Genomic DNA, 14,168 nt, shown 5'->3' with positions numbered 1-14,168 from the left:
AACAGGATTTTCTGATCTGTGATAACACTTAAATATCCTTGGTCATTCAGACGCTATTCCACAGAAATCAAGGGACTCATGCAATCCCAGAAAACAGCCCTCCTAACAATAACATTACCTTCTCCAGCTTGAAGTGTTGCGGCAATGCAGTTGGGGTCCATGCTTGTTTTCGTCATGTGCGAACCCTGCCATCAGCATGCTGTAATTGAAAACGTGTTTCATCAGACCACACGACCTTTTTTCTGTCATCTACTGTCCAATCCTTATGCTCCTCTGAAAACTGGAGGTTTCTGTTCTTCTTCATGGCTGACAACAAAGGCTATTGAACACGTCGTTAGCTCCCATAGCCTATGCGGTGTAATGTGCGGTGCACAGTTTGTTCACAGACGTTCGCAGTTGCACCTTCATTAAGATTCCCCGCTTTTTGACGCAATGTTGCTCTTCTATTGAACGGGACAACTCAGGCAAGACACCTTTCAGCTCGAGCAGTCAGTAGCTTGTGACGGCTGCAAGTTTGACGCTGAGAAACGTTTTTCTGCTTGGTAGTCCACTCTCTGCATACATTAACAAATGCTGCTCTCAAAAAACTTCACAAGAGCAGCCGTTTTGCTGACAAGGGTTCCGACGTTTCGAGCGCCTACAATCATTTTGCATTCAAACTCAGTTAAGTCACGTTTTTTGCTCATATCTTCACGTGTAACTCAGTGCAATTGATGGTTCAATTGCTTTGAATTCCCTTTTTGAAGCTATCTCGCACTCTAGTGTATATATAGTACACTCTCTCTCTCTCTCGCTATATATATATATATATATAGAGAGAGAGAGAGAGAGAGATAGATACAGTCCCTGGAAAAATTATTAGACGCACTATATAATATTCTATGTAAAATCTTAATTATTATGTGATTCTAAGCAGCTTTTTTGTTTTGCTGAAACCGGTTTGTACTTGTTTACGTTCGTGTATCAATTGGTTAAATTAGACGATATATAATATAAATTCGACGATTGGATAAATTAGACTATATATCATATAAATATAGAATATTTACTATATTAGGTATTATATTATAATAATTAGACCAAATTATTAGACTCACTGCAGTTTTTTAGTAATTACATGCTTTGCACGAGTTTGTAGGCAAATGATTTTATATTTAAACATACATGTAATGAGTTTTTATTCGGGAGATTTTTTTTTATATACTTTGTAATTATTTTAAATGTATTGCATCATAATGTTAACCAATTGATACACGAACAAGTACAAACCGGTTTCAGCCGCGTAAAAGCGATAAAGCTGTATAGATATCACCTGATAATTAAGATTTTGCATAGAATCTTAATTATAGTGCGTTTAATAATTTGGCTCGGGACTGGTTATTTAAGCAGCATGTCCATTTTTAAACTTAGATGTAACAAACGTACAGTTTTAAACTATATATTTGTTATAAGTTTAAGGGTTATAAATTATGGCTTTTTTATTCTTTCTTTACTTTATTATTCTTCACTTTTCAAAACAGTTTCGAAAAGCTGTATCCTCAGATAACATCAATTTCATCTCATAATTAACATTCTGGAACTTTTCAACTAACAGATTCTATAAAAATCTTTCTAGCAGATATAATTAGAATAAATCAAATTATTTTCCACGGTGTTTTTTAGCAACTTCAAACCAATAGGCTTAGTGAAGCACTATCTAAATTATCTCTCGAAACAAAATGGCGATCTCAACCTAGTTGTGGAATTCATTGTAATTTGTGAAGCATGTTGCATACTTAACATTTCTAATTGATTTTTCTTTAAATAAGTTTTATTTACCAACGAATGTACACAATTTAAGGGAAAAATCTTTCTAAATAATCATATTTAGAGCCATTTGTTCTAATTTAAATATCTCGCATTCTTACAATGTCTCTCATTTTATTACGAATAGCATTCTTCATTTTTAGCTTCTTTTTTAGTAGACATCTTGTTTTCCTCAAAAGTCGAGAATTCAAAATGATTGCCCACGCCTGCAGTGAGCGCCTTTTTACTTCATTTGCCAGAAAGTTGTCTTTGTTTTAAGCCACTTAAATTTATTCTCGTGAAGAAAAAGGGATAGGCCTTCTTTTGTTCTCTTTTAAGGGGGCAAAAACATCCGAAAGAGCCTCTCACGTTTTGTAAAAGTTACAGTAATAATTGGATCAACTATTTAACCTCGAATTCTCAGTTAAAAACGTTGTTATAACGACGTAATCATTTTCTGAGATTTAGGCCGCTGTCACGTCAACTACGTGGAATGAAATAAATATCGTCTTTCCATGATTACAGTTGTTTTTCTTTTCAAAAGTTGATTGTTTATTGTTCCAATCTTAATTTTTTTTTAAGTCTTATCTTTTTTGAGTTTATAAAGTATTGCCCTTGCTTATTGAAGTACAGTCCCTGGCCAAATTATTCGACGAACTATAAGATTCTATGTAAAATCTTAATTATCAGGTGATACACTATACAGCTTTATTGTTTTTACGTGACTGAAACCGGTTTGCACTTGTTTACGTTACTGTATCAATGGGTTAAATTAGACGATGTATAATATAAACTAGACGATTGGATAAATTAGACGACATATTAGATAAATATAGAATATTTTTTATATTATTTATTATATTAGTAAATTTCAATAATTAGAACAAACTACTCGACGCACTGTAGTGTTTTAATAATGACATGTTTTGAAACGAGTTTATAGGCAATACTTGTAATGTTTCAACACACATGCAATGAGTTTTTTATATTCTTCCTATTTGCATTAATATATTATTTTGTAAACGTATCGCATTACGATGTTAACTAATTGATACACGACCATAAACAAGTGAAAATCGGTTTCAGCTACGTAAAAACAATAGAGCTGTATTGTATTACCTGATAATTATAATTTCACATAGAATCTTTTAGTACGTCTTATAATATGGCGGGAGAGTATATAAAATTGAGAATTAATTCCAACTTAGATCCCTCTGTTAACTAATCGTAAAATACAGTTACTAATAGATCACTGAAGTCAAGCATTGCTGGATGCTGTCAATAAGCGGGTGGGTGACCGCTTCGATTATCCTCGATTTCGTGAGTAGGCGTTCGAGCTACTAAAGGGAGGGGATAAGAAGCTGCTGCTTCCCTCTACTGAAGATCAAAATTGCGATGGCATTTCTCCGTGACGTCATTTCCTCATTGTGCAACTCTAGTGAGACATCAATAAAATACTATTACCAATTCCAAATTAGAAGCAGTAAACAGAACACTTTTAAATAAGAAAAAAACTATAAAATAGAATTGAAATTAAATATGTTTCAATCTGAATTTTATCATGAGCTTTCATGAAAAGGCCAGTTCAATAAAGGAGGATTCGTCCATTTTGACCATTTTTTAAAATTATAACTGCCTAAGAAAATGCATTGTTTATTTTTTTTAAAAAATCTTACAAATTACTTATCAATTAAAGTTATGCACATATTATCCAATAAGCATGGATAGTAAGACTTTTAACATCAAATACATTTTCTCATGACTATATTTATTTTGACTAAAGTCTTTTAAAGTATAAAGCGATGGATTAAAAAAGATTCCCCTTGTCGTACAATAAATCAAAATATATTTTTGAAAAAAAAAATTTTTAATTAATCATTTATGTTAAATTACCGATGTGACTTACCATTTTTTTAAGACTATACTATACGTAGTACTTTTGAACCACAAGTATAATATACACTTTAAGACGTTTCCATAAAATTTGTAGATTGGGTTCGTTAATTCATAAAGTCAACTCACTTCTTTGAGAGAAAAAGGTCGAATATCCGTAATTGCTTCAAAATTAGTAGAGTTAACCTTTAATTTATTTGGTTAATAGAGAGATTTTGCAAATCGTTACGGTTTCCTCTAACGTATGATTTATTAATTGAATCACGAGTGATTTATATATTGAAATATTTGTCACGTGAATTACGCGTGATTCAAGCTAATATTCCCTCATGAGTATTAAACGCGTGAATAAGATTAGATAAAATAAGGTTTGTATTAAATAAAGTTAGTGCTACTGTTAACATAAGACAAATTCTGTGCTAAATCTATCTATCATATAAGGCTTTCTAACTCAAATTGAGTGTGTATACACACGATAGACCGAAGAAAAAGATTCCTTTTTTTTTTCTTCGACCCTACACCCCGACTTGAAATAGTTATACCTCGTTGCCATAGTCACAGCCACTGGTCTAGACTACTGGCAAGGGGAGACCTTAGACAAACTATATTTTGTCTTGCACTCGCCATGAATTGATAAACAAAGCGACTGAGTCTCAAACAACGTCAAGATCGGAAAATAAAGTCAACTTTTATGAGTATAACGTTAATTTACGGTCATTGATCCTTCATTTTATGATAAAAATGTACAGGCAGATTTGTATTTTTTTGGAAATTCTAGCTTTGCGAGCATGAATTTGTTATTACGGTCAGTGGCTGTAACGTCCTTTACCGGTCACTGACCGTAATTTCACGGTTAATAACGTAATTTAACGGTTGATCGTAACGTAACGGTTTTTTGGAGTGTATTAAAATAATGTCCTTTGATTTATCTTCATTTAATAAGATATTTATTTCTAGGTGACGGACATGATTCGGGAGGGTGTCACTTTCATACGATGTGGAACTGGTGGACCTTATTATTAGTTCCTCTTTTCATCTTCAAGCTTTAGCGTACCAAAAAATAAAGAAGTTAATGGGGATGTCTCTCTAGTCATTGCCACGTTCGATGGCTCAAAATACTCTACAAACATGATTCCTGATACTTGTGTCTGATATGTACAGTATTAAAGAAATGTTAACTTGGTGTACACAATGTGCCAAAGAGAATTTATTATATAAGTGAGCTCACCAGAAAGAACAAAAGGGATTCCGATGTTCTGAATTAACCCGCTGATAATATGCATTGCCTCCGCTGCTATCCAAGTATCTCAAATGAGAGGCAAACCACGAAAATAATTTTAATTATTAGTGATGCGAGAACGGTACACTGTAAAAAAATTCCCGAAAAATTACGGAACCTGCACTTAAGGTGTTAGTAATTTTAACCGTAAAATCCATTTTCACCGTAAAATTTTACGGGATAGGTACCGTAATTCTTACCATAATATTTACTTTATCTCTATAATTCAGTAAATAGTACGGTATAAAATTTCAAGGTACTGTCATCCTGAGTGCCGGTACATTTTTCCGTAATTTTTCATAATTTTTTTTATAGTTTAGTACCCCTATCCTATATTCATGTGTTTTTGAAACGGTGCTGTGAACAACATGGCCGTCAACCCCCTAATTTTGAAACAGGTTTATAACAGCAACGAACTTTTGAAACCAGCCGAGGACATGAAATATTCTTGATTAGAGTTATATTGCGGTCAAGCTAACCGTCGGATATTTCCCTGTTTCCAATGCTTGGCACAATCAATCCTTTTAAATGGCATTCATGATTAAAATTACATTTTAGATTACATATGATTACATTTAAAGCTGAAATTTTAAGTACCTTTTTTATAATTCTTTATGTGTATATTTATTAATATATATTTATTATTATATTTATAAATATTCATTAAGTTATTTTCAATTAATTTTTAACCACAACAATCTAATATCTGAACTTTTTCTGTGAGTAATATAGCTTTATACTGAATAATTACTGTAAGATCTATATCACTTTCTGTGAGAATTATATTCAAATCTGTGAAAAAATATATTAAAGAATTGAAATTTAACAAGCAAAAAATTATTATAAAGATTTAAAACTGCAATAAGTATAATTTTTTTAAAAAACGAAACTCATTATTTACGGACACCAGTAACAAATTCATGCCTCTTAAAATAAATTGCATACATACAGCAATCTAATAAATAAAATTACGTTAGAAACTTAAAATAATCCGCATGCTTCACCCGTAAAAAAAACGCTTCTAAATAATAAAAAAATGAGCATTTTTAATAAATTAGAAAAAAAATAATCATATTTTAAGCTACAAATCCTTTTTTTCCCAGTTAACTTATCGCTTTTGAATTTTTAAATTAAACATTATAAAGATTTAATTCCCTAATTGGATTAGTGATTCTTAAAAATGTAAAAAGCATGATAATTTGTAAGCAAACTAAATTCTTAATTAGTTCAAAGAATGAAAGTACGCGAAATTAAAACCCAAACAATAGTTTTTTTAAGCAAGAATTATAAGTTAATTCTGCTTTAATGCCATCGTTGTGAAAAATATATGTATATTTGCATTGAAAATTTGTTTTTGAATTTAAAAAAAAATGTCTTATGTACATTCTTATTCATTTTATTGACTTACTCTAATCTAGTAAATTACAAAACACACATTCTCAAATTTATTCAAACTTTAAAATTTGAAGGAATCTTGTTATCTAATAATGACTGCATAATTCCTATAAACACTCATTGAGAACTTTTTACGTATTCATTGCTCGCAGTTACGCTTATTTCTCGGAAATAAAACTTTATTCCTTTGCAGGTTTTTTTTTATGGCGAAACAACATCGAAGAACCCATTTAAAACTAATGGCCAAAAGGCACAAAGACGAAATATTCTCAGAGAAAAAGAAAAACATTAATTTGACATTTCTGAGAAAGCTATTACAGCGTTTATTACAAATTCAAGAGCTTTCGCTAAATTTAATACTATTTTTTTTTCCTATTCCCCCCCCCCCCAATATCAAATTTTTATTTTCTTCTCAATTATTAAAAACATTTTTTTATATTCCCCGTTCAAGTGGTACAAGGAAAATCTTCAATTGAAAGTGACGAACTATTTTCAGATCTTTTTTCTTTACTACTTTAATTCTCGAGAACAGTTTTCGCAAATTTATTACGAAAAAAGAAAGTAATTGAACGCTTTTTTTTTCTTCTTAATTTCACGAAGCTATTACTCATTTCAATAGATGCTTTTTCAAAAAATTCGTATTTAAATATTCTAAAACCGAAAGTTGTTTCATGCAAAATTTAAATCAATACTTTTTTTCTAATTTAATTATACATTTCAATAAATCCAATTTTTATTAAATTTGAGAGTATTCCTTGCAGTTAACCAAATAAAATACGACTTTTATTCATCAATGAAATTCTTCCTTTTTTTTATCAAAAAAATAATTCTAATTTTAAGATTTTTATAAACGGAAAAAAGGATTTAACTCTGAACTAAAATAATATGTAATTCATTGAAATGTGTTCTTACTTCGATCTAGAACAGTAATTTGTAAGAATGTATTTTGAACGAAAACAATTATAATGATAATACTGTTACGTTTAACAAAAACAAATATTTGAAATAATATTAAATTAAGAAACATTTATAATAATTTAAAAGTATATAAATGTACAGATTTATTGCAAATATTTTAAGTATTTATACTCAAAAGTACGAGAGACGATCTAGAACAGTTATATGCAAGAATAATGCATGTACTCTGAACGATCATAACAATAATACTGTTACGTTTAACAAAAACAATAATTTGAAATAATGCTAATTTAAGAAGCATTTTTAATAATTTAAAAGTTTAACAATGTACAGAACTATTTAAAATATTTTGAGTATTTAATTGCCACACGAAATCAAAAATTATGTAATATGCCACCGAACAGCCTTTTCTTACTGTACTGGTGGCAGCTCGTGTTCATATGATCTAGTACTTTCATCTGTCTAAATTGTTATAATTTTATGTTTTCTTTTGTTTCTATTATTGTTATTATCATTATTATTATGTTTATCTTTTTTTTAACGAAACTTACGTAAAAATAGACACAACAAAACTAGCTGTTTTGTCGAGCTTGACAGACTCGGCAAACGGGTCGCCAAATCCTAAAGTATACTGAGTACGTCTAAGTAAGTATCCTTAAATAATAGCCAATGTGTGCCGATTTAGAGGGGGGCAAAAGATGTTAAGTATCCTTAGATTTTTAAGTAACCTTAAATAATAGCCGATAAGCTTCAATTTAGAGGGGGTAAAAGATTTTAAGTATCCTTTGATTTTTTAAGTACCCTTAAATAAATAGTATGCCGATTAAAGTGGGCAAATGATTTTAAGTATCCTTAGATTCTTTAAGTATCCTTAAATAATGTCCAATTTAGAAGGTGATGCATTCTTTTGTCAGCGGGATAATTCAACGCGAGCTCTATGTAAAGAGGATGACCTTGCAATATGTAAAAATGACTTGTAACAAATGATGTATCAATATTTAGCAAAACTGTAATTAATCTTCTATGTGAGCTGATATTTTATGGAAACGACCGATTGTGTCCTCCCCCCTTCTCCTGCGGATGGTTGACTGAATGTAAACAATAACAAGCTTCCTAAAAACCAGAAGAAATTTAGAAAAACTTCCGGTGTATCCCTCCGCTCGTGTTAGGCTTAGGAGGTGATGTGTGAACAGGCTTAGCGTTCTAGGACGATTTATTTTTTGTAATTTGGATTTAAATTTACGCGTAATTTTATCATTCATAAGGATTTTCTGTAATTATTAAAGTCTAACAGTTAGTGAGCCTACAACAAATTTAACAAAATTAATATCACGGCATAAATAAAGTGTAGCCATGTTGTGAGTTTTATTGGCTATGTTTGTGTAAAATAACACCGTTTGTTATTTTTTAGGTAGCATTATAGTAAGTTCGCGGAATCTTCCAAATTTATTACCCATTGGCAAAATGGGTCTCGTTTTGAGTTTGTTGGTGTTATCACACTTTTCAACTGTGAGTTGAAACAGCGTGAGTTTGATGGTTTGGACATAATCACACTGTGTTCAAGAGTAATAGTAGACAGCGCTCATGCGTCATCATTGCATGCGCTGCTATGGCAACCGCTGCTGTTTGATAGAATTATTTTTTTCACTTTTAATTTTATTATGCATTAAGTTGATGAGTTTATTTTTGAGATATGGGACCAGAGAGATCCCATAAATACTTCTTGAGTTGTGAATAAAAGAGAATTTCATCATTTGAACGATATTTTTGTTTTTATCGTTTTAATGAAGAATCAGAAATTCTAACGTACAGTTCAAACTGGATCGTGTTCAATACTAATTCAGGCGAACATCACAAATAAAGAGGGTCCCAAATTGATTGACCCGGTCCCAAACGTTAGAGTTGAAACAAGAAGAAAATATCGATGCCAAGACCTTAACTTTCCGGAACTGAAAAAGCTAAAGCCAAAGAACGTAAACAGAATTCTTACTGGAAAAAAAATTAGACAACAACCATTTTGCCATTGGGTAACCTGTAATCGCATTTCGGCGATCAATTATTTTTATTTTTCATAATGAATCTAGTTATGATTTCCTGGACAAAGAAAGACTGTTGAAAGAAAGTGTAATTGAAATCTTTACAAGTATAATAATATTGTTATGATCCCTTTTTTAAGCTTAGGCTTAAGAATCATTCGAAAGTAGTAACCGGGATGTCTTAACCTCTAGCGCCATCTGCGCTGAGCTTTACACAGTCAACCATCCATACTACTTACATATATATCACAAGTTAAAAACCTTTTGAATACCTCTATCTTCCTCCTTCCTGTGCATATTTTTTAAAACTTTTTACTTACATTGTGATACCTATAACCATAATCGTATCTTTCTGTAGAATAAACTTTTTAAGCTTTTTTAAAACGTTCGATTTCCCTCTTCCCTTCATATCCTCTATACTTCATGTTTGTTCTATATCATCAACTTGTTCTGAAAACGACCTTCTTTCTTGTGATAAATAATTAAGAAAACCTTCATGTACAATAAATAATCAGAATTTTATGTTTCTGTCTTTTTCTTTTTGTGTTCGATCAAAGGTGCTACTGTAATAATAAACGAACATTTGCTTGTGCTGTAATAAATGCTGCATATGCTGACGCAAACAAACTTTATTGACTGTATCCTTTCATTCATAATTCCAATACATCTTGGATAAGTCAGAACAATGTGTAAAGGGTGTCGCATATATGTTACGATTCATTTCTAGGGTAGGTAGAACACATTAAAGAACAAAGGTTCAGTGCCTGCTGTTATTTGAAAAAAAGTCTAAGCTTTCTTTTGAATTTGAACTGTAACTTCTGCTTTTATTATACATAATACAGTCAAACCCCGCTATAGTGAACACGGTTTATAGTGAACGAAATGTTCGGCCCCGTGCCTTGTTATACACGTATAACGTTATTTTTTGTGGATATAGTGAACCAAAAAAGTGAGGAAGTTGGATATAAGAACTTTTTTCTGTCTTCGACTGACTTTTTCTTCGTTTTTTTTTGTAATAATTTTAAAATTTCTATTTCAAAATAAATACATATACCGATTTTTAAAATCATCTATAGCGCGGAATGTAGCGATAAGCATTTTTTCTTGTTTGCTTCTTTTATCTCACTTTCCCATCCCTAAACAAACCATGCAGATGTTTCCAACCCTTGGACACTAATATGTGTTGATAAGGCCCCCATTTCAACTCCTTTTTGTTATGTCCGTTAAAAAAATCCTGCAAACAAGAGTCTCAAATTTAACTATGGCGAGCTGTAAACGTAAAACGTTCTTCATTGATGATAAAATGGGCATAATCAGAAAAATTGAAAATGGATGCAATCAAGCTGATATTTTCAGAGAATATTAACTATCCAAATCTGTAGTTTGTAACATATGAAAAAATAGGCAGTTAATAATTTCTTCTCATGAAAAAAATACAGATGCCAGAAAAAAGTTGAGAAAAGCAGATCACAAGATCTTGAAGAAGCATTACTGAAGTGGTTCAGCATTAGAAGAAACAGCAATCTCTCAGTATCTAAACAAATGTCGATGAATTTGCTTAGCGATTTTATGAGACTACTTTGATGTGCTAAAATAGCAGTAGGCAGGTTTGAAAAACGGAATAACAGAAATTCAGGAAAAATTATCTGAGAGTCGGGAAGTGTTTCCATATCTGATGTTGAGGATTGCTCATCAGCTAAAGATTACTAATTTTTATTTGTACGCAAGACGAAGAATAATGAAAAAAATAACACATTTTCTGTATAATATTTTTAAGTCATTTATTTGAATAATGTGTAATAAAAGGGAGGATTTAAGGTACCTTAGTTAAATTGTTTGTGTAACGGATATAGTGAACTCCCGGTTATATTGAACCAAAATGTCGGTCCCTTGAAGGTTCACTATAGCGGGGTTTGACTGTATCATCATTATTCTTATCATTTCTAACTCGATTACTTTTTATTCAAAAATCTCACTTTTAAATAATTTTACATGTTTTCTTTTATTTTTTGAAAGAATATATAAATCGCCAAAATAAGAGTGGCACTCAATTGTAAACTTATACCTTATTTATTTTCTATCTCTAAAATCCGTATTTGTAGGCGGTGTCTGCAGATCACAATGCATAATAAATTAACGAACAATCACACGTACTGAGTGTTTCATAAGGATCAATTGTTGTTGACAATTTCATTCTCAGACAGTTGATAAGCGTCGATGATTATAAGCAATTGATTTGTACACAATTGATAACCATCACCACCCAGTTTGGAAATGGATTTTCAGCTTCTTCTTCAATCTGAAAATTTAGCTGTGTCCCACAGTGGACTGATCGTTAAGACACGGTTCCCAGCAGGTCACCGAAGTCAAGTATCACTGGCTGCGGTCAGTGTGCGGTTGGGTGACCACTTGGATCAGCCTGCGTAGGGACCGAGGGTGTGCGGTATTGGTCCTCGTTAAACTGTTCTATCGTAAAGTGCTCGACTTCGCGTACAGGTCGTTGNTAAAGAGTGTCGCATATATGTTACGACTAATTTCTAGGGTAGGTAGAACACATTAAAGAACAAAAGTTCAGTGCCTGCTGTTATTTGAAAAAAAGTCTAAGCTTTCTTTTGAATTTGAACTGTAACTTCTGCTTTTATTGTATATAAAATCATCATTATTCTTATCATATCTAACTCGATTACTTTTTATTCAAAAATCTCACCTTTTAAGTAACTTTACATGTTTTTTTTTATTTTATTTTTTGAAAGAATATATAAATCGCCAAAATAAGAGGGGCACTGAATTGTAAACTTTTACCATATTTATTTTCTAACTCTAAAATCTGTATTTGTAGGCGGTGTCTGCAGATCTCAGTGCATAATAAATTAACGAACAATCACACCTACTGAGTGTTCCATAAGGATCAATTGTTGTTGACAATTCATTCTCAGACAATTGATAAACATCATCACCCAGTTTGGGAATGAATTTTCAGCTTCTCCTTCAATCTGTAAATTTAGCTGTAAAACCACCGAATCAAATGTTGTCTTATTGGCAGGTAAATAAGTCTTATATTTGCTAGAAATGTTGCTCAACAAAGCGCATACGTGAAAATGTTTTTATCGCCAAGCTTCGGAGACTCGCCAAGGGGATCCCAGCGCACGATGATTTCTAAATACGCTGACCTGAAATATCACATTAAAGTCCTATTATAAACTGTATATACGTGTGCCTTTGAACACGTGCTTTTATCTATCTAAAATTACATTATTTCATGTTGAGTTCATGTTCTCTAATAATTGATATCGAAAATTTTAGTTCAAATAGATTCAAAAGTATTTCATTTTCGTAATTGAATTATTTGGTGAGCTTGACAAATCATTAAATTACAATAAAACAATTAATATCGAACGTTTTTGACGCTAAATGTTAGGAAACATAAAAATTAAGATAATTTAGATAAATGAAAGTACCTGATCAAGTTTAATGCGATATTTTTGGGTTACACTGTATATTTTTGAGAATATATCTTATGCATAGCAATCAATAATAAGAGCAACGTAATTATAAATTCCAACACAAGGTAAACGTTGAAATAAGTAGAGTAAAATTTTTAAAATTACATTTTAAGTTCCTAAATTACTTTGTTATTATTGTTAATAAAAGGGATTAATTATTATTTTCAAGTACAATGGAGAGCAAATAAAAAACTGCATCACTTGTGGAAAAGTGATTAAGTATTGTTTTTTAGGAATATATGCTGTTGTTTCTTTAAGATTATCTGTATATTGTTATGATAAACTAAAGTTGTGGGTAAGCTAGTTGTGATAAAACTTGTGGAGCAGTTATGGATCTCAGCGGAATTTATTTAGTCCTTTTCGATTGCAGCCAATTTTATTAAGCAATCACTAATGCTGACTAACTAAACCAAGAGTTGTACAATTTCTTTCCATGCGGAATCAACTTTTTAATTGTTTTAAAGAACGAGACAATTATTTAGTTTTTTAGACTAAGCCAAAAACTTACAGCTTGCCCTATATCGATATAGCACCTCCTATCTAAGTGGAATTAAGTTACGTAACACGGGTAGTAAAAAAAAAATTATGAATAAGATTTTTTAACGAAACTTAGATACTTTCACATCGCTGATTTCAAATCAGCAATCGATTTTTCACTTTAGGCTACAGATCTTATACCGTTTTTAATTATATAATCTGAATCAGCTTGTGCGACTATTTAGTATCCTCACTTCTTTTCTACGTAGGTTATGGCAGGAAAAAGGAGACAATGCTTTTCAGTTTATGATGAAACACGCTGTCACTTTTTTGTCTTATGTGTCAAAACAATAGACAATTGTACATGTATGAATATAAACCTAGCTGTTCTACGAAACCTCGTACATCCGAGCTATAATGGCTCCGGAGATAGAGCGTTCGGCTTCCAATGAAGTGAAACGGGTTCGAATCCCACCGATGGCTGGTCTATACGAATCCGCATCCAGCTTGCTCTAACCACAGTGCTGAATTGAACTATCGTCAGTGATAAGACGGATCATAGGTTTGAGTCCCTTTGCCGTCTGGCTAACAGTTGGAGATTCTGGTGGTCATCCTCCCCATGTAACACAAATAAGGTTTGGTTCCATCAAAAAGTCCTCCACGAAGGCAAATTGCTCCCAATACTTGATCCTGGAAAACCCTTTGTCTTCTGGATTGGGTTCAAAATGACAAGGCTACGGAGTTGAACATTAGTAGTCGTAAACCTGAATATTGGGTCGGCTGTTCATCGATGGTTATAAAATAAAATATAACTTGAAAGTGGGTGTAAAAATGTACAAGGAGTACGATGTACGAAACCAAGTACGGATACCAAGACGTGTG

The 14,168-nt window shown here is 31.8% G+C and overlaps 1 protein-coding gene across 1 annotated transcript in view; it reads left to right on the top strand.

Moving 5' to 3' along the window:
* Nucleotides 1–9,933, top strand: part of LOC122269681 (neurotrimin-like) — a 340,405-nt gene extending 330,472 nt beyond the window's left edge. The window contains exon 10 of the mRNA XM_071184496.1: nucleotides 4,636–9,933. Coding sequence (XP_071040597.1) covers nucleotides 4,636–4,727 — 92 coding nt within the window. The 3' untranslated portion in view covers nucleotides 4,728–9,933. The remainder of the gene's footprint in view (nucleotides 1–4,635) is intronic.
* Nucleotides 9,934–14,168: the final 4,235 nt, after the last annotated feature.

This window comes from Parasteatoda tepidariorum, chromosome 8 (assembly GCF_043381705.1).
Source record: "Parasteatoda tepidariorum isolate YZ-2023 chromosome 8, CAS_Ptep_4.0, whole genome shotgun sequence".
NCBI classification, from domain to species: domain Eukaryota; kingdom Metazoa; phylum Arthropoda; class Arachnida; order Araneae; family Theridiidae; genus Parasteatoda; species Parasteatoda tepidariorum.
Note: the sequence above shows the minus strand (reverse complement) of the source record. Positions and strands in the feature narration are given on the sequence as shown.